Source organism: Biomphalaria glabrata, chromosome 17, assembly GCF_947242115.1.
Source record: "Biomphalaria glabrata chromosome 17, xgBioGlab47.1, whole genome shotgun sequence".
Classification (NCBI taxonomy): domain Eukaryota; kingdom Metazoa; phylum Mollusca; class Gastropoda; family Planorbidae; genus Biomphalaria; species Biomphalaria glabrata.
In genome coordinates this window covers 4510372-4536963 of record NC_074727.1, presented here as the reverse complement: position 1 = coordinate 4536963, position 26592 = coordinate 4510372, and the positions used below count along the sequence as shown (strand labels likewise).

Here is a 26592-nt window from a genome sequence, read left to right as displayed (position 1 = left end):
CTGTCGTAAGCTGCGTGATGTAGGCCAGACGATTCCAGGACACCAGAGTGTAAAGTCGTGTTTTTATTGTTATATTCAGTTAAATAACAGTACATTTAATTTCTCCTCTTATTTAATTTGTTTATACATTGTAACTAATCTCTTTGTCTCTAATCTCTTTGTTTGTGATGCGGTCTTTGAAAGAGATTAGAGACAGGGTTACTGCAGCGATCGGACCCCATGATGACCTGCTAACTATTGTAAAGAAACACAAGCTTAAAATAATATGGCCATATTTCAAGATCCACGGGGCTCGCAAAGACCTTCCTTCAGGGAACAGTACCAGGAAAAAGAAGAAGAGGCAGACAGAGAAAGCGATGGGAGGACAACATAAAAGAATGGACCGTTGATAGAGGTTTTAAACAAGGCAAAAGACAGGGAGGAATGGAGAAAGACGGTCGACAAAACTTGCTTGGTGCCCCCCAACGGTCCAACAGACTAAGGGATAGGTAAAGGTGAAGGTAAAAAAAATACATTGTATTAAAAGTTATACTTAGTTTTATTCAAAAAGATGTAATCTAATTCAGAAAACTAAAATTTCAATTGAAATAGTAAGAAACGAAAAACCGCCAGTATGTGTAATGACTCTGCAGGTTATGCACATAATTTTACCTAGCATAAGACAAATTTGAGAAATGACTTGGGGCTGGGCTGGTGGGGAGAAGACTGATAAAGGGAAGGGGGAATATTTATTTCAGAAAACCCCCCAATGAGTTTATTATAGTAACACATTTTTTGTATGTCTCATTATTTCTTTCCTGAATTTTTTACTCGCCAAAATTGTGTTTTTAGAAGTACTAACGGGAAAAGGGATGGTGACAAAATACATAGAATTAGCTCAAAACTCTCAGCAATCGGAACACTGTACGTTTTATGCTCAGCACAACAAAAGTACATCGATTTAGTTTAAAACACTCAGCAATCGGAACACTGCAAATGTTTTAGCTAACTACACATGCAGTCCTACATGCAAACATTTTTCCTGAAGCATGTTAACGATGATAGTAGATAGAGAGATAAAAAAACAAAAACAACCAAGGACTTATTTTCGTTTTCTCACTAAAAGTCCAATATCTCTTGAGAAATGAAACATGGTGATGAAATATGGAGTCACGTCTCGTAGCGACAGATTTACACTCCGATGGTCCTAATCATTTTGAGTATCTTTCAAGTGTTATATTGCCCAGGCAGCGAGATACATGCTTTAAAATAAATCTACATTTGGAAAGTGAAGCAATAGAGAAAATACGTGTTCTGTAACAAGTCCTTCATGTCTGATTCTTTTACTGGGGGGTAGAGGGTACCTTTCGTTATAGTTGTTTCTTGTTGCTGTAGCGGTTGCTATCTCTGTATTTGTTTGTTGTTGCTGTAGCGGTTGGTATAGTTATATAATTGTTTGTTGTTGCTGTAGCGGTTGGTATAGTTATATAATTGTTTGTTGTTGCTGTAGCGGTTGGTATAGTTATATAATTGTTTGTTGTTGCTGTAGCGGTTGGTATAGTTATAATTGTTTGTTATTGCTGTAGCGGTTGTTATTGTTATGGTTGTGTTTTTTTTGTAGAGGTTGCTTTCGTTATAGTTTGTTGTTGCTGTATAGTTTGTTGTTGCTGTAGCGGTTGGTATAGTTATATAATTGTTTGTTGTTGCTGTAGCGGTTGGTATAGTTATATAATTGTTTGTTGTTGCTGTAGCGGTTGGTATAGTTATATAATTGTTTGTTATTGCTGTAGCGGTTGTTATTGTTATGATTGTGTTTTTTTGTAGAGGTTGCTATCGTTATAGTTTGTTGTTGCTGTATAGTTTGTTGTTGCTGTATAGTTTGTTGTTGCTGTATAGTTTGTTGTTGCTGTAGCGGTTGCTATCGTTATAGTTTGTTGTTGCTGTAGCGGTTGCTATCGTTATAGTTTGTTGTTGCTGTAGCGGTTGCTATCGTTATAGTTTGTTGTTGCTGTAGCGGTTGCTATCGTTATAGTTTGTTGTTGCTGTAGCGGTTGTTATTTTTTATAATTGTTGTCAGGGTTAGATTTATATATAGTGCTGCTTGTCTCTTGTGTTTCTTGGCTTGTTAGGGGTATGAATACTCAATACTCAATTAATTAGTACTTGCTATACGAGTACTTGTTACACAAATAGAAACAATCAATACTTAATATACTTCAACTCTAACTCCAGTTTGAATGAATAGTAATACTAATACTTTAATAAACTGTTAAGCACACAATGAAATATCTCAATAAATATGAATAATACAAAAACACCATTCCAGGAAGTAAACGTCCAACCTTCCTGGACCGGGAGCAAGACCTTACTGACTTAACACACTCTCTCTTACATTCAACGAAGGCTAAATCATTCAGTCCATAACACGTGCAACACTTCGCATTCACAACAAGGGGATATAACAATCCTACTAAAATATTAATAGTAACATTCTCGCCATACCTCTCCATGACAGTTGTTTCTTGTTGCTGTAGCGGTTGCTATCGTTATAGTTCTTTGTTGTTGTTGATTGTTTTTGTTGAATCAGAATAAGAAAGGCAGAGTTATTTTTTCATAGGTTAGGACCTATAGGGACAAGCCAAGCTTTTGGTCTTGAAACGAAAGTTTACCGTTTCAAACACAATCGTCCCCCCAACGATGTTTTGGCGCAGTCGTCTTAGTGTAGCCGTTAAGGCAGTTTTTTTTTTTGGTCATTTTATAAAGTCATAAAAGTAGATACATTTGTATGTTTTGTACATTGTATGTGTATTTCTATTCAAACGTATATTTTTTACGCACGAAACAATGTTCAAGTTTGTCCCCTAGATATGGAATTCTTGTTTTGTCAACGAAAATGAGAATTCTGCAAAGTTTCTATTAATCCAACAATGAAAAGTCGCAGAAATTACATGTAGGCCTACAAGATTATACTGGACTAGATAATGGGTTGATTTAGCTTTGTAAAAAGTAGGTCATGCAATCCTTCTTCATGATGGTCTAGTAAACTTAGTTATCAGGAGATAGAACTAGGTGAATAAATAAACATAATCTATATAAATATATAAATTTATGTGTGTGAGTGTATTTCTGAAAACGTTGTTTTTTTTTTCGGCAAGTTAAGCTCAAAATTTTTTCTTTTGCAAGCGAGATAATCAGTAATATTCAAGACGTTTTGTTTTTATAAGTTGTGTCCCCTTCATAGAAATTAACTGTTTCTATTTGTTTTTATAAGCAATGTCTGTAATTACAGTATGTCTGTGTATCTTTCTGTCTCTCGTGTAAAATGTGTGTACACGTTATGTCTTCCACACATAATCTGGGGATCAATTTGAAATTTTACATAATTGTTTTTTTTACGGTACTTAAAAAAACAATAATTAATTTAAAAACTGCAATTTTGCTAGGTATTGAAGAAGGGAAAGAAATTGTAATTGACTGATGTGTCGATATAAGTTGAATTACTCCTCATTATACTTTGTGTAGAGAATTAGGTCGTCGCTTCATTTGTTTGAAACTAACAATAGATAGCCAAGAAATATAATATTTTTATAAGCACTTCGCTGACACAGTGGATAGCGTCTTGGCTTGAGGAGGCTTTAGCTTTCGAGTTCAAACTCAAGTCGATCAATTTTGACTTCCGAACCGAAGGGTCCAGGGTTCGAATCCTGGTGAAATCTGGGATTTTTAATTTCGGGATATTTAGTTGGCCTCTGATTTCACCAAGCTCTAATGGGTACCTGACATTAGTTTGGGAAGAGTAAAGGCGGTTGGTCGTTGTGCTGGCCTAATGACACCCTTGTTTACCGTTGGCCAGAGAAACAGATGAACTTTACATCTTCTGCCCTATAGACCACAAGGTCTGAAAGGGGAACCTACCCAAACATATCAATGTCTTCCAATCAATAATAACAAAACAATAATTACATAACAGTGTCCACAAACAATAACATAAAAATGTCTTCCAACCAATAATAACAAAACAATAATAACATAACAGTGTCCACAAACAATAACATAATAATGTCTTCCAACCAATAATAACAAAACAAAAATAACATAACAGTGTCCACAAACAATAACATAATAATGTCTTCCAACCAATAATAACAAAACAATAATAACATAACAGTGTCCACAAACAATAACGTAATAATGTCTTCCAACCAATAATAACAAAACAATAATAACATAACAGTATCCACAAACAATAACATAAAAATGTCTTCCAACCAATAATAACAAAACAGTAATAACATAACAGTGTCCACAAACAATAACATAAAAATGTCTTCCAACCAATAATAACAAAACAATAATAACATAAGTGTCCACAAACAATAACATAATAATGTCTTCCAACCAATAACATCTAGTCAAATTGTGTATCCATTTCTTCGTCTTGTGGCCATTATTCTTTGAAACAATATGAATCTACGTATTACTATGGCGCCAAATCTTTTTTCTGAGGTTATAGATATTATACGACCTGGCCGTCTTCAATATAGGCATTTTAGTTCATAAATGAATACATTCTGATGATGGGTTTTTGTCGATTATTGAACATTCGTGGAATAAGATTCATAGCCTAACAATCTTAGACTGGCCTTCTTAGATTGACAATCATGGACTGACATTCTTAGACTGACATTCTTAGACTGACATACGTAGACTGACATTCGTAGACTGACATTAGCGTGTGATTATTGATTGTCTGACATTCGCATTTGAATGTTGATAGATTGATATTTGGTTTGTGATTTTCTGATCGCTGACTTTCGTAATTGAGTGTTGAAAGGCTAACATTGTGTCCGGCCACTTCATCGTTACATTTTGTATCCCTTCATTGTCTGTTTTGTTGCGTGCCTGCTTCCGGTATATCTCTGATGGCCCAGCGTGTTGCACATTCAAAATAATCATCCCCTAGACACCAAACAGGCCCCACTTACAAGTAATACACCAGGGCCGACATATAGTCTAGAGTAGAAAATCTGATCTAGATATACAGTATAGAATATTCTATTTTTGGTGTTAGGTCTCTAGGTCAAGATCTAGAAGACTGTGCGCGAAATGTCCCTGGAAGTCTGTTTGTTAAACTCTTTAGTGAAAAACATGCTGGAACACACATTGACGTGTTCGAGATATAAATTTACAGGCCTCCAGGCCAAATCTAAGACTTAGAAGATAATGATTTAAAACATAATAATGGTCTAACCCGAGTTTTCCCTGTGTGGGTAACATTTTGTTCCTAAAGATATGCATAAACTTTATAATTTGTAGGGAAATCGTTAGAGCCGTTTTCGAGATCCGTGTCCAGGCAGGCTTTTGATGCATCGGTCCTACTTTCTGTTTGTTTTTTTTTTCCAACGAGGAAATGCTATAAATATTGATTTCAGAATTTTTATAATAACTTTTTTCCAATAAAAATATAAAAATGATCAGGTGATTAATTGACCTGCGGATGAAATGACCTGAGATAAGGTGACCAGCGGATGAAGTGACCAGAGAGTGACATGACAGTATCATCGCCATTCATATGTGATTGTCTATAGGCCGACATTGTTATGTAACATCTGATAGGCGAACATTCGCTTGTTAATTTTGATAGTCTGACACAAGCATGTGATTGGTGATAAGCCAGAAATGACACCGAGTAGAGACGTAAGACTCGCATATGATTTCTATTTATTTTCTTTTTCTATTGATGAATGATTAAGTTAATAACAGGAAACCAGACATTACAACACTAAAACACTGTAGCCTGGTACCTGCCAAAGTGTGAGAATACGCCCCACAAAAGGATAACATGTCCTCCTTTTGCCGGACGTTTGGTAACCCTAAATCTCTCTCTCTCTCTCTCTCTCTGTATATTGTTACGTATTTCTGAATCTTCTGGCTAGAAGTATTAGTTGGCACACAAATAAAAACACTGTAAAGAACTTGACGACTAAACTTTCAGTTTCATATAACTTTAATGACTATTAACTCTAACATTACTGTAACATGTAGCGTAGAAGACTGTACAATATCTGTCAGTTTACAGTTAGCTATACTTCGTTGCACTGCATCTCTTCACTTCGTTGCAATTCCTCTCTTCTCAATTTGCATCGAGCCGTATTCCACAGAACAGACCAACGACACACTTCCCAGTGTCGCTCCAGGTCTCCCAAAGCTGAACCAAGTCGTACTCAAGTCTACCGAATCAGAGCCGCACACGTCTTACATCGACTGTTTCGACTGTAACGGCTCAAGTCCACTGTAGTTCGCTGTATAGACTTTAACGACAGAAGTCCACTCCAGTTAACTCTACCCTAGTTAACTTGCATCGAGTCGTACACATTTCTCTTCCACAGAGCCGCACACGTCTTACATAGTCTGTCTCGACTGTAACGGCTCACTCACGACTCCATTCGACTGACTTTCACATGAACTCTCTGGCTTATATAGAGTCCCTAATCGCTTGTCCAAAGTTGCACAAACACGGCTAGTATTCTCTGGAATAACAAGTGAGGAAACGTCACATCCTGTCTTTGTTTATACATGTAGATTCCAGAAAACATCGGCTGCAGTGTCATCCAGCCAGGGTCACAAGTTGTGACCTCTATCTGTCACTGGACATTTTTAGTACCTTCTGGAATAACACGTAAGGACACGTCACATCCTGTCTCTGTTTATACATGTACATTCCAGGGAACACCCACTGATGTGTTATCTCGTCGGGGTCACACGTTAACCTCTTCCTGTCACTGGTCATTTGTAACACTGCCCCCTTCTTAGATCTGTTCGTCCCGAACAGATTCCATTTCACCACTATACTGAAGAAACCGATCGATGATCAAGAAGGAAGCTTTGGTGGTTGCCCCCTTCTCAGAGATGTTCTTTCAATCTGGCAGTTGTCCATCTTCTTTCCATAGAAGAATGGGAGCCAAATCCTCATTTTTCAGCAGTTCCTCACAAATGTTTTCATCAATCTTGGTATGGAAACATCGACCTTCAGATGACTACATTGGGCACTCTTGTCGAGAAAATTCATCAGCATTCTAACGAGTTCGTGCTTCACTGGCTGAGTTTTACATTTTCAAGCATCTTTTTACAGAGCTTCTTCAGAGATAACTAGGTTCATCACACTACAGCAATATTCACATGCTCTTCTTTTAAACAACAGCAACTGACTTGGGTTTGTACGATGTTGGGTTGATCTTCTTGTACAGTTCTGTCACAGATGGTTACTCACTACAGTTCTGACATCTTAAACTACTTCTTTTCTGTCCTTCTTGCTTCTGACTTAATTAGCGTTCTTCTAAAACCTCTGATATACTTCATCAAATCTATTCTCATGAATGTTCTTAGATTATTCTTTAGTGGCTTCACACTTTCAACTGATTCGTAAGGCTTTCTTCTTTGGTTTATGGTCCCGGACAGAATCTTTCTAAAAACATGGGCTGTGGAGTTTCATTAGTGCAGGTGGGGGTCTATCAGTGGGAGAAATGGTGGGCTTGTTTTCTAACAACATGGGCTATGGAGTTTCATAAATGCAGGTGGGGGTCTATCAGTGGGAGAAGGGGTGGGTTTGTATCTTGATCTTGTTGGAGCCATCCACGTTGCACTCTGCATATGTCGCTTTCTCCGCCTCCTCAATTTGATATTTCTTTGGTTGCGTTGATGTCGTTGTCGTTGTCTTGCTTTCCTGTCGATCAATGCTGATGGCAGCGACTTAGCACATAGGAAGGCATTGTATTTCATAGCTGTAGTCATCAAGACTGTTGATCTAACAAGTTGCTTCAGCATTATTCTTCGATGGGTGCTTTGCGAATGAGCTGCAAGTCCACTTGAAGGCAAGTTGTCAAACACGTCATCACCTTCATCCGAGTCTAGAGGACTCGACTGTGGGGCAGGTTGATAACATTCAACGTGCAAAGGTCCATCAACTTCAGCATCAGATTCTATTGTGTTTCCTTGACTTTCACCAGGGCTTCTCGCGCTGATCTTGACAGCTGGACATGCTTCTGTTAAGTCCAGACCTTGCTGGTGTATTTCTTGGCATTCACAGTCTTCTTGCATAGCTACGTACGTACAGTTCTTTTCAAACGCATCAGTGCAGTAATCAAGCTTCGAGTTCCTCTCGTAGACACTGGCAGATAGAAGACAGAAGTCTTTAAGGCCCACAGCAACAGGCTTGGACGCAGACCCAACGTTGTCTTGATCTGTTTGGCTGGTTGAGGTACTCATATCAGGTTTATCTGTAGCTAAAGCTTCGGTCAAACTATAGGTCTCTTCTAGTGTTTCTTCAGCGGTCTCATTCTGCTTTTCGTTGAAATAGTAACAGCTACCGTCTCTTTTCATTTCTTGTGGGCCACATTCGTTTGGTTTGCCATCACAGTCACAGACAGCACAACCATCACCAGCATCCCTATCGTAATTGTCTGTAACGCCACATTCTTGGTTGGACAATTGTTCGCTGTTCATCAATGGTGTAGCTCTTTTATCTGTCGACTCAATCTGATACTGCTGGGTGTTCAGCAGCTCGTTCATCATGGTCCTCGTTTGATCTTTAATCGTATCTGTTTGTTCTTCTGTCTTGTTGTTCGTGGTAGCTATTTGCTCATTTTCATTCATGGCTTTGATCAACTGGTTACATGAAGAAAATCTGGTGTTGATTTCTGATTCTATCTTCTTAATGCTCTCTTTCACCGAGTTCATTTTGTATTGCAAAGTTCTCAGAAGCTCCATCGTATTAGGTTTGATATCAAATTGACAAGTGTCAGGATTCTCATCTTCCTCCAACAGGGCTTGTCTGAGACGTGCTGTTAGCATTTCCTTATTTCCGTTAAGCTGTAGACCTCTTTCTCGAAGCTCTTGTCTAAGTTCTTTCATGTCAAGTTCAATAAGAAGTTTGATGGAACACATTCTAGCCAGAAATATCCCACTTCTGACACCAATTGTTACGTATTTCTGAATCTTCTGGCTAGAAGTATTAGTTGGCACACAAATAAAAACACTGTAAAGAACTTGACGACTAAACTTTCAGTTTCATATAACTTTAATGACTATTAACTCTAACATTACTGTAACATGTAGCGTAGAAGACTGTACAATATCTGTCAGTTTACAGTTAGCTATACTTCGTTGCACTGCATCTCTTCACTTCGTTGCAATTCCTCTCTTCTCAATTTGCATCGAGCCGTATTCCACAGAACAGACCAACGACACACTTCCCAGTGTCGCTCCAGGTCTCCCAAAGCTGAACCAAGTCGTACTCAAGTCTACCGAATCAGAGCCGCACACGTCTTACATCGACTGTTTCGACTGTAACGGCTCAAGTCCACTGTAGTTCGCTGTATAGACTTTAACGACAGAAGTCCACTCCAGTTAACTCTACCCTAGTTAACTTGCATCGAGTCGTACACATTTCTCTTCCACAGAGCCGCACACGTCTTACATAGTCTGTCTCGACTGTAACGGCTCACTCACGACTCCATTCGACTGACTTTCACATGAACTCTCTGGCTTATATAGAGTCCCTAATCGCTTGTCCAAAGTTGCACAAACACGGCTAGTATTCTCTGGAATAACAAGTGAGGAAACGTCACATCCTGTCTTTGTTTATACATGTAGATTCCAGAAAACATCGGCTGCAGTGTCATCCAGCCAGGGTCACAAGTTGTGACCTCTATCTGTCACTGGACATTTTTAGTACCTTCTGGAATAACACGTAAGGACACGTCACATCCTGTCTCTGTTTATACATGTACATTCCAGGGAACACCCACTGATGTGTTATCTCGTCGGGGTCACACGTTAACCTCTTCCTGTCACTGGTCATTTGTAACAATATATATATATATATATATATATATATATATATATATATATATATATATATATATATATATGATTCTTAGCAAACACATAAAAATCATGTAAGTATGTATATTCTTTTGTGAGCTTAGACACGTTAAAGGAAAGATATGTGTTAAATTGACGATGAAACAAAAAAAAAACTAGTTGTAGAGCTACAAATAAAGCATAAAGCCGTGAATAAAAAGGTCTTCAAGAAATGGACGCGAATTTCTAAACAAATCCTTTGGTACTCTTGACCAGTTTGACCTCACGTGCAAGTTGTGCCAGGGCCAGACATCCGCACAATGAGGTCTTGTTGAAGTCATCAAAGAGTGACCCCTGGAGAGAAAAAAAAAAGAGTAGTATTCTTTGAGCGTTCAAACATTGGTGGATCCTACGGCGTAACCCTATTTACTTTCGAGCAGTAGCGTGGCAAGAGAATGAATGGGGGTGCGGCCACACTTATCAGGTGCTATTCTTTTTAGGAAGAAAATTATCCTTTATCTCATTGAGTCCTTTGAGGAGAACAAGGTATTGTGCATGATTTACCCTGCAAGTGTTAATTTTTTTAGATGGCGTCTTTCAACGAAAAAAAAAAATTGCATATTTGATCTCAGAAAAGTAAATGTTAGCACAAGTAAGTTATTACTTTTATAATTATTATTACTATTATTTTTAATATTATTATGTTCTCAGCACCAATCAAATGGAAAGACAGACAGAAAACACAAAATTAATTTATAGCTGCTTTACCGTAATGTAGGCCTACCCATTAAGTTATTTCACAGCCATATTGATAGTTTAATGACGTATATATATATATATATATATATATATATATATATATATATATATATATATATATATATATATATATATATATATATATATATATATATATATATATATATATATATATATGTGTGTTTGTGTGTAAGCGTGGTCGAGTGGCTAAGTGCGCTTCAACTTGGCTTGGCTTGGCTACCTAGAACGACAGCCGACTCGGGCAGAATTGTGTTTACTGAGCGCCTAAAGGCAGCACGGAAAACCAACTCCTAGATACTTCCTCCCCCCCCCCCCCCTCTGTTCCACAAATGAGATTGGACCAAAGCGCTCTAGCGCTCTAAGCATGCTATAAGCATGAAAGCGCTATATAAAAGCCATAATTTATTTATTTATTTACATATTTATAGCTTTTATATAGCGCTACTTTCATGCTTATAGCATGTTCAGAGCGCTATGGACCAATTCCAAATGTGGACCAGTGGGGGGAGGGGATATCTGGGAGTAGTATTTCCATCTTGCCTTTAGGCGCTCAGTAAAAATATATATGAGAGATGAGTAAGAGCAATAGAGTTAGATAGAGAGGTTGCTAGAGAGATAAAGCAAGAGAGAGAGAGCGAGAGAGAAAGAGTGTGTGAGAGCGAGAGAATGCGAGAGAGAAAGAAATATAGTCCTCAAAACTGAATGTTATCTTGAGCAGTATCCACTGTATTTACACATAACTCTTGATGACTGAACATGAAAATGTTTGAATCGCTATTGTAATAGTTTTCATTTGTACATATTTTCCCCCTATATTATTTAGATAAAAGCGTGAGTCAGAACGATGTCGCCCCCTCTCTCTATGTAGCTGATGTAATGAAACGAAATGTAAGTACAGATACAATTTGGTGTCAGCGGCTTTACGGGAATTTTTGGCACTTTATACGAGAAGTCTATTACAGTCAAAAAGTTATCAATACTCCACATACCTTGATGTTTTCTTTGCCTCTCACGTAGACCCTCAGACCAAAGAGGGTCGGAGCGGCACAGATCATGTAGCAGAAGGCGTCACAACAAGACTCCCCCAAGTCTCTGGCAATCATGAACTGCAGGCAAAATGGGCAAAACCATGCAAGCATGCCTAACGAATTAAAACATATAGGAAGGTTAGAATCAAATGGACATCAGCAAGTAAAGGTAAACAAAAAAAACGTAACCTATATTTGGGATGTAGTTTGCAAATAACAGTTGGGTAATATAGGAAACAAAGTTTACGAGGGTGTCTTGTGGCCAGCACAACAACAATTAACTACATTTTATTTCTTCAACTGATATCAGGTCCGCATTAGGGTTGGGAGGAAATGGGGACTTCCTGTACAGATGGAGGTTACCCCCCCCCCCCCCCAGTGTTAAACGAGATTTGAACTTGTGTACACTTAGTTCTGATCCCAAGTGTTTTATTACTCTGCCACCACTTTACTCCAACATTGATATAGTTAGGCCTAGGACGTTACTTTTATTTCTTGATATAAGTAAAAAATCTGATTTATAATAATTTATCAAGTAACATTTAATGTCAAAAGTAAAAAATCGATTTACCGTACACACATGTTAATATATCCAAAATCTAAATCTGTATGACTAACTAATACTTCTCTTTTGGGTTAAACTAAGTGTTTAATACCTAATGCTTTCCTAATCTTATACTGTGACTAATCAGTCATATACCCCACTAAATAATATCAAAGATTACCTGACCATTGTTAAGGACATTATTGATACCTTTATAGTAATTTTACCTTCTCGAAATAATAAAAAGGAATGTTGGTATTTCAATAGAAGAAGAAAGGCTTAATTGTTTTGGTAATTTGAATGACATGTTTTGTCGACCAATTGGAGTTGCGTGGCTGAGCGGTAAAGCGCTTAGCTTCCGAACCGGGACGCCCGGGTTCGAACCCTGGTGAAGACTGGGATTTTTAATATCGGACTCCTTGGGCGCCTCTGTGTCCACGTAGCTCTAATGGGTACCTGACATTAGTTGGGGAAAAGAAAAGGCGGTTGGTCGTTGTGCAGGCCACATGACACCCTCGTTAAGCGTGGGCCAAAGAAACAGTTTTACTTGGACAAATGTTATTTAAAAGACTAGTCCTTACGCCCAGTGGAGCTATACAAACACACACACACACACTTATACAAACGTACAGGTGTTCATGTCAGTGCAACAGTCGCAGATCCCCGTGGACCAGGGACGCTTGTTGGCTCCAGGCTGGGCATTAATCACGACATTTGTATTGCTATGTATTTGCTGAGTCGAAGGCGCCACTAAATTTTGCGGAGATTGCCAGAACGGCTGCTGGTGCTGAGGCCAAGAGGCAGCCTGGTGAGGCTGTTGTGAAATCACATCGGTAGCAGAGGGCTGAATGGTAGCCGCTGGTGCTGGTGGTGCCTGTGAAGCAGCAATAAATATATAAAAAATAAATTATCTTATGTATTGCAGATGTTGTTTAAAAAAAAAGAAGATAATTAATTCATACGCATTTATGTCAATCTAGTTATGCATGTTAATCAATGACTTAAACTCTACTAAGTCGTTGGTTTACCAACCTATTCCATTCTCTAATAGCACTAGGATGAAGGAACACTTGTACAAATTTGTTCTGGAGCTTGGAATAAGAAATGTGCCTCTGTTTTCGTATTTTTCTGAGTTTCATTAGGGTTTTTTCTCGATACTCAATATTGTCTTTTACGTACATAAAAGTATGGGATGAATGCTACTTACACTCACCCAACTAGCCTCCAACTCACAACCACGTTAGAATCACCCAACTATAGAGTATGCAGCTTTGAAGGACAGCATTCTCTGCTACAGCTCCATCAGGTCGAGAACACATTTCCAAGGCCAATATCTAGCTTCTGGAAATGATTTTTTTTTCCCGTTTCTGAGATCGTGTCGGGACAATTTTGTAAAAAGGCAACATGTAGTTTAGTGTTAGTGTTGTGTGTGAGAAGGTTCCTTACCTCAGGCTTCTGTTTCTTGTTCTTGTCTGTGTCAGACATTCTCAGAATATGTCTAGAAAGATTACATCAAAAAGGAAATCTCTCTATACAAGAAAAAACACTGCAAATAAATACAAGCAAAACACATTTAAAAAGAAATGCGTATTTTAAAATAATCTTTTGCAAACAATAATGTTTAAACCTTGCAATATTTAAAAATGTGGCAGTAATTGTGGGGTTCTTCTCCTTAGAATAGCATTGTTTAAAAAAATGGATTTTAGAAAAACATATTTAGCTTGTTTACATTCATATAATTTTTTAGTCAAGTTATTTTAGTATTTATAGGATTGGTACAAATGTTGTTTTTTTTTAAATTTCCGCATACAAATAATAAGGCCTGTCTTTGAAATCGAAGATTAATGTGGAATGCAGTTTTTCCCGTGGATATGCAGCCCCAGCTGTGACCTACATATTTTGCCACATCCAGGAAAAGCATAACCGTTGTCCGCCGATGGTCGATAAACATTTTCATTTCGCCGTGTAAGTCTGTCCACGGCAGGGGATTTTTGTTTGGTCTCAGATAGTAGTGCATATATTGTTTTGAATTACATTTGAAGATATTAATTTCAAGAAAGATTGTATCAACACTGTGGTTCTTCAGTGTGTTACTCTACAGAGGCAGCTCCCGAGTCCAAACCTGCAAATGTCACTTGACTTTGAGAGACAGAAAGTCTTATTTGAAAGTGTGAACGACACAACACTGAAATCAATCGTGTCAGCAATTTTTATTTTTTTCGGTTGTTGGTTTGTATCGAACTGATATGCAGTTCTATGAGGATGTTAGTGATAAGTTTATTGTTTGGTCAGGCGATAATAAATGTAATAATATGTTGCTGACTACTTTAGGGTATTAGTGAAGGATTACCTTAATCCTGCTAAATATAGGGGCTTTAGCGTTATCTACAAATCGTACTAGGTGCAGGGGACGTTTAGGTTAAAGCTGTAGAAAACGAGGGTTGAAACATTGGATTAAATCCAAATTGTTCTTAAGTGACTTTTGCTGCACCACCGACTCCCCCCCTCTAAACATACACTGGAATACTAAGAATAGGGTGGGGGTTAAGTCTAAGAGACTATGGGGAGACTACTCTCGCAAATTCTCTGTGTGGATTTTATTTATACATGCCATTATAATGTGGGGGCGCGGTGGTTAAGCGCTTGGCTTTCAAACCTTGGGTCCTAGGTTCGAATCAACGCTGTGTTTTTTCAGCGTGTTACTACAGAGGCAGCTCCGAGTCCAAACCTGCAAATGTTACTTGATTTTTTTTTTGGCGCCCCTGAGTTCACCCAACTCTAATGGGTACCTGACTTGATTTGGGGAAAGTAAAGGAGGTCGGTCCTTACGCTTGCCACATAAGACCCTGCTTGCTAATCGTTGGCCATAGAAACAGATGACCTTAACATTATCTACCTCACGGATCGCAAGGTCTGAAAGGGGAAACTGTTATGTCCGATATAAATACTATACAATGTGTATCGACCGAAATTTAACACAATAAGTAAAAGTAAAATACACCTATTCACACCTTGTGATCTACGGAGCAGCTGATATAAAGGTCATCTGTTTCTGTAGACGACGGTTAAATAGCAAGGTGTTTAGCAGCCAGCACAACGACCAACAAGTATGAAAGTGTGACGTCAAGTTATACGAGGACGTCCCTGTTTGCGTTTTCCTCGTATTGGCCTCCATGTCATCGCAACTCTTAATTAATATGCAAAAAAAAAAAAAAAAACGTTCTTTTTGTCGGAGACCATGTCTTGCAAATCTCATGCGACGCTATGTCACAGCTTCACTTAGTGGTCGACGCCCAGTTCGGCATAGGATTTATTTGTTTGAGATCCGACTTCTGCAGCTGACTTTTAAAATACGTCTTAGCCATTTGGGCTGCGTAGCTTCATTAAACACATTTCTTGGAAGCTTTTATAAACACAAATACCCTCGACGTTCATTTGAATTCATTCACAGATATGTACTGCTTTACAGTTTCAATGTGGTTGAATGTAGAACATTTAAACTAACAAGATGAAGATTCTGTGGCATTTTACGTCTCAATACATCATCTTTTCCCTTTGCAACTTCTTGTGTGATTGAAGAGGCCGAACCTTGAAACACAGCTGCGGTCTCAGGTTGGGTATCTGTAATCACCAGGCGCCGTTGTACTTTCACCCTTTAATCTACTACTGTTGTGTATGGCATCTGCAATCCGGATCCATGTGCATCTATGGATTTATCCAAGATGAAGAACGACTTCAATAATCTACATCAACTCACTTCAGAACTACTTTCATCGCGTGCTTCTGTCTCCAGTTTCCAAATGTAACTTTTTTGTATCAGTCGTTCTCAATTCTACTCAAATATTACATCAGAATTCATCTTCCATTATAAACGCGCATACATACTTCATAAAAAAGTTAAAAATTTGCTAGTTGAAATAAGGCGTTAGAATATTTCAATTTTGGAGATCCTTTTGTTACACTTTTTTTTTTTCAAGTTTTATGTAAAAAACACCACAAATTATTTTTAAAAAATACATTTTCAAAAAGATTATAGCCCAATTATTAAACTTCATATATAATAAAATAATTTTAAAAAGTGTTTTTAATTTTTCAATTTGGGTAGTGAACCCGACACACCGTCAGTTGCTAGCAAATATGCATTTTCTGATTTGGCAAACAAAGAAGGTTACATTGTGCGATCATTTATTGGTATGTTAATTATATGGACATCTAGATCTAACACTAGACCTAAAGTTGTGATTTAGAAGTTCTAGTCTAGATCTAGAATATTAGATTTACGTGAAAATATAAGCAAAGCTTATAAAATTCAATAAAATTAAAGCGACTTTACATTTATTCGGTTATCGCATTTACTGTAATACGGCTGACTACGCAATGTTTGCTCTAGATCTTCAGCTAGTTTTACAGTTGTTGTTTTTTTAACTTAGAAAAAATTATAATGTTTAAACTAGACTTTCCCGTTGTCGTCAATGAGCTCAAAATGTACAACAAAAATGGTTAGAGCGGTTTTTAATATCAGCTGTCCGCCAAACCACCCAAGCTCCATGAAGGAGTGACTTGAATAGAGGTATTGTAAACCAAAACAAAACATCAAATCTACGTTTAAACCGTTTTTTTTTTATGTTAGCTGCTATGAATTTCTACATCTTACCTCGACCAAGACTTTGCCACTTTATGACATGGCACTGAGACCTGCAAGTGACATGTTCTGGCAGCTCTCCATGTCGTTTGACACGTTGATCCATTTAGTTTCCATAAGTACGTAGTGGTCCCTCCCCCTCCCCCCCCCCTTCCTGTTTTTTTTGTTTGTTTTTTTGTCCGTTGAAATGTTATGTTTTTTTTGTTTTTTTTTAAATCCTAATTCCTTATATACTACAAATACTGGTAACAAAGCGAGAACAAAGATAGAGTTGCTTACAAACCATGTTTCTTTGTGTTTCATGGTAGGCAGTGGCGTAGTTAGGGTGGGGGAACGGTGGGGGAGTTTGAAAATTCCCAGGCTCCCACTTAAGGGGAGCCCCGAAATGAGTGTTCGAAATTGTTTTTTTTTTACATCAAATATTAAATATTACGCAAAATGCAGGGGCCCCCAAAGAGGTTAAGCCCCTCCCCTACAAGACCCCAAAAGATTAGCTACGCCACTGATGGTAGGGCTATATTTTGGGGGTTCACTTGGGATTATCGTTCTAGAAGGCCTCAGCAATGACCTGCAATGTCGCAAACTGTGGGTAGTCTACAAATGTAGTTGACTCTTCTTGTAAATAAACTATTTGTATATATGTTTACTTGAGTTTTGAGTTGTATACATTAGTGTAATTATATACCTAGAGGTTATCTATACTATAAAGTAGAATGTAAGGCGTACGTATGTATGTATGTATGTATGTATGTATGTATGTATGTATGTATGTATGTATGCAAGTATGTATGTATGTATGTATGTATGTAAATATGTGTGTGTGTGTGTGTGTGTGTATGTATGTATTATATTTATGTATGTATGTATGTATGTATGTATGTATTTATGTATGTATGTATGTATGTATTTATGTATGTATGTATGTATGTATGTATGTGCCGAATAGAAATCAAAACCGTTTGACCAATCTTGATAAACATTGGCAGAAATGTTCCTTGGGTACTAAATTAGGCCGTAGTGTATGTATTGTAGCCCTAAAACAAACTTAAGACCCTCAAAAAAAAAAGTTGCCCAGCTCTATTAAACTATTAGTATCTAATAAATCTAGACCATGTTTATCCTATACTCTTAAGCAAGCAATTCTTGTATGTATGTATGTATGTATGTATGTATGTATGTATGTATGTATGTATGTATGTATGCATGTATGCATGTATGTATGTATGTATGTATGTATGTATGTATATATATATGTATGTATGTATGTATGCATGTATGCATGTATGCATGTATGCATGTATGCATGTATGTATGTATGTATGTATGTATGTATGTATGTATGTATGTATGCATGTATGCATGTATGCATGTATGTATGTATGTATGCATGTATGCATGTATGCATGTATGCATGTATGTATGTATGTATGCATGTATGCATGTATGCATGTATGTATGTATGTATGTATGTATGTATGTATGTATGTATGTATGAATGTATGTATATATATTTATATATAAATTTTATTTCGAAAACGGGTCTAACGATTTTCTTTAAAATTTCAAGTTAAGTGCAAATAAGTGAGAATAAAATTCTCAACTCATTGGCCACATCGGGAAAACTCGAGGTCGACCGTTATATCGGTTGAAAATGCCTCATTATTGAAAAATATATTTTGGCTAGAATGTTTTATGAATGAAAATTTTCCATGACGTAAACGGGAAAAACGCTGCTTACGTCACTAAGTACACTAAAATATTTCTTTGCAAACAGGAACGAGTTTTAAAGAACCAATAGACCTAATTAAACATTTGCGCACCATCTTACTGTAGATTGATTTATTATAGAACTATGAAAGAAAAGTAATGAAATTAAATGTGCCGATGTATGATTAGTTATTGTGTTTTAAGTGCGTAATAAATTGTTTACACTTTAATTGCGTAGAGCGGTGTGGATACCTTTTACTTTGTTGTTTATTTTGCTGGTGACCTCCAGCTGTCTCGTTCTGAGGCTGCATGCAACCAGGTGCTCTCTTCTATGTCAGCTAAGGCAAGTTGGCGCCTAAGCGTTTGGTGTTACGTCGACCACTTTTTTAGCTCACCAAAAAAAAAAAGACTGCCTTTGGCATACAGGATACTGCTCTGTCCAGCGTAACTGTCGGACTTAAGGAATTCCCTCAATACAAAGGCGTCGGATACACATTTGAGACCTAAAGAAAATCTTAATCGAGCACCTGCGGACAATGGTTATGCTTGCTCTGGATGTGGCAAAATATGTAGGTCACAGCTGGGGCTGCGTATCCATGGGAAATACTGCAATCCTTATTAATCTTCGGACTCGAAGACAAGCCTTTAAATTATTATTATTTTGCTGGTGAATTATTACCATGTGGTCATGCTTCGGTGTCTACTGTCCCGTACTAAAACAAAGGAAATGGTCATAACACAGCTTCTCTACGCCTTTTTGCTCACACTGAACACGAGACTTTATATTTAATCGCCATGTACAATTACATTTAGAACTAACAGAACACTAAATCAACTCCTCAGATTTGTAGTCTTTTTCTGATCGTTCATTTTCTGTCTAGTGGTTGACGAGTTTGCGTACGCTGCAGCCTCTTTTGCTTTAACTATGAACCTCTGTAAAAAGCTTGGGGTTAGGGCGTGGTGACAAAAGGTTCAGGAGAGTTCTGAATGGAGGGGTGTGTAAAAGCAGGGCCATATCCCTCCACGGGCTGTAGCACCACTGGGATAAATGGATGACTTCTTATAGTCCGACAGTCAGGCTGGGCAATGCACATATCCCGTATGGGGGACGAACTGCAAGAAATGCAGATAACATGCACCCTAATCTTACATCCGTCTCGATGTTGAAGAGTTCCACCGTCTGTTGTGACACAACAGCTTGATTTTCTTTAGACATTTCGCTGAATCTGGACAAATTATTGCGAGATGCCTTATTCTCTTGCTATTTTCCAGAGTGATTACGGTGTACGCTATCTAACTTTTTTTTAAATCTACAAAACTGATCAACATCATTTGTTGGTATTTCAGGCTTTGCTCAACGATGTTTTTAGTGATTTCTCTTTTCATAAGCAGCTGTTAACTACTAGTATACTTAAAAACCTGTTCCCCAAGGAAGCTCTTAAATAATATCTCAAAAAAAATTAAAAAATAGGTTCAACTCAATTTTTCTCGATTCAATAATTGTACATTTTTAATTTATGTAATAACTTTTGATAAAATGTAAAAAAAACCGACATTGTAAAATAGAATCAAAAACCATTTTAATGCTTAACCAATCCATGAATTAGCTTGCAGTTTTATTGTTCAACATAATGAAACAAAATAAACAATATTTGTTTGTTTTTTTAGGGGGAGATTATATTTTCTTGGGGGGGGGGGATGACACCCCGAGATTACGGCACCGGGTGACACCGACCTTAGTGACGCCACTGATATCCGATCCTAGGTAGCATTAATAGATCAAATTTTTATTTTACATGGGGACTCTTTAGATGCGACTTTATCCATACGTGACACACTGATAGATGTTCCTATGTTCCTGTCGTTAAGGGACTGAACTAGGTCTTACAGTTGCCAGCGATCCAACCCTCTAGACAACGACCTTAACAGCCACCTAAGGCAACCCCTGTATAAGGGCGGTTAGTTACAACGTTGCCACGAAAACAAAGCTTTCCATGTACTAACATATGATTTTAAAAACGTAACTTGGAACCTTGGACTACTTAGAGCATTGAAAAATTAGAATCCGCTTTATACAATGGGGAATAGCTACAGCACTTCAAATTAATAGCGAGTATCACGTGATAAACTGATTACAGATTGAATACAAAAATTAAAGTTTCGATACACGTTTTACGGGTTCGATACGGAGATTACAGATTCGATGTACAGATTTAGTGTACATAATACATATTTGATACAACGATTACAAATTCAATTTAATTTATTATAGATTCGACACATTATTATTATCTATTGTCAACAAGAATCATTGTTGAATTTTCCTTCTTTGATTGACAAGATCCTGAATTTCTTAATATATTTATTTGACTTTATATAGCTGCTGGATTGTTTTCTAAAATGTCTTTTAATTACGTACAGTAATTATTGTATCATTTCATTTGCCTTTAGAAACAGAAGCCTCAATAGTTAAGTTACAACGGAGTCCCTCCCGTTACTTTCTCCGATGAACCAGGTGTATGGTGTCACTACTATTCTATGTGTCAGGTGGCCTACGCCAGCGACGACCGTCAAGATGGAGAGGCCACGTTTGTGTCGAGAGAAACTTGGTCAACTGGAGAAGGAGAAAAGCGGCATCTGCAGAGAACAGTGTGGATGGCTTTGTGGGAAGCACGCTCCATGCAATCTGTGATTCCCACTGACCGACCTCCACCTGCACTGATCAACCGTGAACGTGTTTCTTTTCGGGACGAAAAGACTAAGGTGAGGGTAGTGTTGTAACCCAGCCTTGCACCAGTGCTTGAGGTGCGCACCAGCGCACTAGTGAACGTAAACAAGAAGGACTGTTGGGAAGCCGGCTAGAAGTCATGGGAGCCTGAACAGTCTGGTGCTGAGTGCTGTCCTGTGTGATACTAGGAAACTGTGTGGGAGACCTGGAGCGACACTGGGAAGTGTGTCGGTGGTCTGTTCTGTGCTCTGGTATAAAGTAGGACTCTTAGAACTTAGTCACTCCCTGTGACTTTATAGCAGAAGTCCAAGTCTAACTAGTTACTATTACCCGTACCATTTGTCGATGCTTCATTAGCATTTATCATAAATAAATACATCGTTTACTCTTGTCATCCTGTCTTTCGTTGAGTGCCTGCCTTAGAGAGTTACAACAATATATATATATATATTTATATATATATATATATATATAGAGAGAGAGAGAGAGAGAGAGAGAGAGAGAGATAGGTATGTAACTTTTCAGACCTTGCATCTATAAGGCAGATGGCGTATGATGTAAAGGCCATCTATTTCTATTGCCTTTACTTCTCAAAGTAATCACTTTAATTATTAAATTCAAAATGTTATTATGCAAAAATATGCAAACCCATTTTTTATTTTGAAAGATTATTTTATGAATCTGGTAATAACAAATCTTTTATCATAATAGCCGGAAGGCATAATACCATAATAATACTGCCATGTATTTGGAATGTCCATTATTCCTTCAAGTTAGAAGTACTGTAATGGGCCTATTGGAAGCAAACTGTGGCAATTATGTAAATGTTAACTTGTCTATTATTTTAAACAAGCTGCCAAAACTAAAAAATAAAATGATACATAACTTTAACTTGATTATTGTTTCCGAATACAGGAATCTTGTTTGGGCTACCTGGCTCAAATGTCTACATAATAATAAGGTGTTTGATCCTAATCACTTGGAATTAACATTTAGAAAAATAATGGACTTTAGGGTAGAGAATTATCTAGTTTGATTTTCATATACCTGTACAATGCTCATGTAGTTTTTCAGAAATAGGGTGTTGGGGGTCAGGGATATCTGATATTGTGTTGATTGTTCTGGAGTAGAGTATACTTGTATCATTTTTCTGTCTTTAGGGGGTTCATTGGTTAGATAGTATGTCTTTGATATTAAATAATATTTCTATTACTGTTATTATATTTTTAGGTTAATCACTTTTCAATTGTTTATGATTTAATACTTGTGAATTATGATAACTTACAAATAAAAACATATTAAAAAAAAAAAAAAAAAAAAAAAGCCCACAAAAGAGGCAAGATGGCCCATAAAAGAGGCATATAAAGCCCAAAAAAGAGGCAAAGAAAAGAGGCATAAAGCCCAAGGATTCCTATGATGATAAAGCTAAAACTGAATAGCGCAAATTCTGAGGTTTCCTTTAAAAAAAAAAAAAAAAAAAAAAAAAATGAGCAGAAAAAAATCTGAATGCTTGACTACTCGCTATGCTCGGTATGGATGGCTTCCTGGTCGTGCGGTTTGCGCGCTGGACTGTCGTTCGGATTTATCGACGGTCAATGGTTCAAACCCTACCCGCTCCCATCCTCTGTCGTCCTGCGGGAGGTTTATCTTCAACTCTGAAGGAACATCCGAAACGTGTAAAACATTTTACAAAAAACAAAACAAACATTTTTGCTCTCATATTTGCGACTATGACTTAACAATTGATGAACTCCAGCGGGAATATTACAATGAACAGTGTTATCTGATCATGAACTATATACAACCTCTCAATAACCTTGACTGGATCAACAGTATTATATGGTCTGGACGTGGATGAGTTAACCTGTTTGTCTTGTGTGTCAAGTGTAAATGAAAGTATAATCTGAATAAACCATTTTTAAAAAAGTACTGCCATATTTCGGCTGCGTTTGCTTCTATCCCCATTGCGAAATTTACAAAGATGCTCAAAGCAAAACCAGAAATTTAAATTTCCAGATTCACCTCACAAATATAAGGCTGCTGCTTTTGGCAGACTTCAAGAACAAGTGCGGCAACGGAGAGGACTCAGCATATCCAAGAAAATGAAAGTCTACAGTGCTGTAGTTCTACCGTCACTCCTATATGCATCACAGTCCTGGACCCCTTATTCCCGCCACACCAAAAAGTTAAACTCCTTCCATCTATGCTGTCTTAAGAGTATCCATAAGGTGCGTTGGTCCGACCACATACCAGACACAGAAATCTTAAAGCTGTCCAACATGAACCGTATCAATGCGACACAGCAACTTCGATGGGCGGGACATGTAGTCCGCATACCAGACAATGGCCTTCCCAAACGACTTCTTTATGGGTAGATGTGTGCAGAAAAGCGCTACCAGGGAGGCCAATGAAAGCGCTACAAAGACGCTCTCAAGAGCTCCTTAAGGGAATGCGATATCGGCACTAGCTCTCGATCGCTTCTCATGGCAATAAGCTGTGAGTCTCGGAGTCTCAATATATGAAGCAAGAAGAGTGGCCAGGGTGAAAGAGCGCCGAACCAACAAAAAGCTGAGAGAAGAAGCAGGCCTATCTGCAACTGAACAAACCCACCCATGCCACGTATGCGGCGGGCTTTTTAAAGCGAGGATTGGACTTTACAGTCATCTTCATCTTTGAGTCGAGGGTGAAAATACCCACTTATAGCTTGTTTAAAAAAACACACACACACACACACACAAAGAAACAAACAAACCTGATTGTGGGATAAAAATGAAAAGAGAGCTGTTTTAATTGACAGCAGTCGCCCACTTCGCGACGACCTGACGTAGTACTGATGGAGCGGGTTGTCCGTTGTCTTCGAAGATTTTTTTTTATTTTTCTTCGACACTTTTGTTCAAAAAGTTCCTTTAAATGTGGTAATGCTGTGAGTGTAATTTTTGATGCCCTTTTCATGATGGTTTCTAGACGGCACAACAGTTTAGACGAAGCATTGCCTTGCCAACAAGTTATTCCGTATTTTAGCATATATTGTATAGTCGCACCGTAAAAAGTATTTAGGATCTTCTTGTTTAGTTTAAAGCTATTGAGTTTGTAAAGAAAAAAGTCGCTGGGCCGTTTTCTTTGCAAGAGTTCCAAGATGGTCTTCCCATGAAAGCTTGTTGTTGATGATAATGCCTAGATATGTATATGCCTTTACTTGTTCTTTAGATGTAGTGTTTATTTGCAGTTCACGTATAGTTTGTTTTTTCTTTCTGAAATCTATTATAAGTGCTTTAGTTTTTGTGACATTCAGTTCTAGAAAGTTGTCGGTGCACCAGTTTGTAAACTCTTCTATCGAGCTCCGATACTGAGTTTCGTCTTCTAAAATAAGACCGACTACGGCAGTATCATCAGTGAATTTAATGAATTTAACTGAGTCATAGATGCTTCTTATGTCATTAGTGTAAAGAGTGTACAGTACAGGAGAAAGTACACAACCTTGTGGAGCACTCGTACATAGTACTCGAGTTGACGATTTGGTGTTGTTGACTTTAACATACTGGGGCCGTTAGGTTAAAAAGTTTAGAACCCATGCTTGGGCGTAAGGGCTTACATTTAAGTTACTCAGTTTGTTTATCATTAGATGTGGCTGTATGGTATTGAAAGCCGAGGAGAAATCTACGAAGAGGACTCGTGCATATGTTTTGGGTATATCGAGATGCTTATAAAGCTAGAATTATTACTTTAAACTATTATTTATTATTATACTTAACAAAACCTGAATCCTTAACTCTTTATCTCCGTAATTATTTACCACATTCTGGTGGAATCAACGTTGGTATCGTTAGTTAGGAGAGAAAGAGTTAAACCAATTACTCAATTAGTCTATTAAATATTGATAATTAATTATTTTGTTTGATATCGACAAAGGGAAATAATGCGTAGAGTCAGTGAATAAGAGAAATACTTGGTTGATATTCTAGATTTAACCTTTATGTTGATGCAATCAGTTCATATAATCCATTTAACTGTATAAAAATTGTCCCTTGCGGTCAGACTTTACGTTAGATGTAATAGAAGTTTAACAGCGATATGGTCCAGTCTAATTAGTGGACTAGTTAGGGTATTGGATATCTGGGACTGTCTGGGAGAAGGTTTTCGGTGCTGCCTTTTGGCGCTCAGTAATTCAATTCAAATTACAGGAACACATTAATCAGGTGAAGAAAACAATTTCAGCACTTATGTAAGTTATGTCAACTTTGGCATCTGGGTCATGTCTTTAATCTCAATGCTGACATAGACATTGTTAATAGCTTATCATTGACACGATGGCATTATTCAACACCCAAGCTGCCAGCATGCACACCTATATATACACTTGAAATCTGTGAATATCTAAACTCGGAATCCTAAAAGATCGCCCATGACTGATAAATGGCTTTAAAGTGGGAACCGTGGTCAAGAGGCCAAGTGCGCTTGAACTTGGCTTGTCTCGGCTACCTAGAAGGGGGCCTCGAGGTTCGACACCCGACTCGGGCAGAGTTGCGTTTACTGAGCGCCTAAAGGCAGCACGGAAAACCAACTCCTAGATACCTCCTCCCCCCACCGGTCCACAAATAACCCAAAGCGCTCTGAGCATGCTATAAGCATGAAAGTAGCGCTATATAAAAGCTATAATTATTAAATGACCCCTGAGGTGGGCAACGTCCTTGTATGTGTGCTTACGATCCATGGTGGAGGCTAAAAAGGCCGGAACAATCTATCATTGCGCAGTGTAGAACGGGCCACTGCCCTGTTGGTGCTTATTTTGCCCGGTTCCGGCCAAATTTTGATGCCCGTTGCCGACACTGTGGAGAGTCTGTGGAAACAGTGACGCATCTCTTGCAAGAGTGTCCGCAGCTCCGAGAGCTTCGGGGTAGTTTGTCTGCAGACTCACTTGACCTGCATGGGAGCTTGAAGGCACTACGCCTAACAGCAGAGTTTCTCGCCAAGGCTTTACGGGAGGACTGATCCTTCCAGCCTTGCTACCTATTGGAGTTCATCTCAGGTATGTGTGCTTGTCAAATGATGTATCATGCATTGTTTGACCATTTTATTGACCTCACCAAGTTTGTTGACCTCCGGCGTCCTCAGCCCCATCCGACATGGTGTCCAAGGTTGTTAAGTCTTTAATGGATGTCGAACGCATTGTTACATGGGAATGAAACTTTTACAGTTTTCTTTGTTACATGTTGTTGAGGGTGGTTGACTTGTAGCACCAAACTGCTGATAGACAGCTAAGCCGCTGTCGGCGTAATATATCTTAACTAATAAAACTTCAAATAACTTGAATAACTCCTTGTGA

At 38.0% G+C, this 26592-nt stretch overlaps 1 protein-coding gene across 1 annotated transcript; it reads right to left on the bottom strand.

The window, feature by feature from the left end:
• Positions 1-9956: 9956 nt before the first annotated feature.
• LOC129923765 (cornifelin homolog A-like) lies at positions 9957-16919 on the bottom strand. The gene is made up of 5 exons (XM_056016328.1): positions 16847-16919; positions 13639-13738; positions 12823-13066; positions 11610-11761; positions 9957-10194 (listed from the first exon to the last, which is right to left on the bottom strand). The coding sequence occupies exons 2-5, from the start codon at positions 13675-13677 to the stop codon at positions 10087-10089; spliced, it is 543 nt and encodes a 180-aa protein (XP_055872303.1). The 5' UTR covers positions 13678-13738; positions 16847-16919; the 3' UTR covers positions 9957-10086.
• Positions 16920-26592: the final 9673 nt, after the last annotated feature.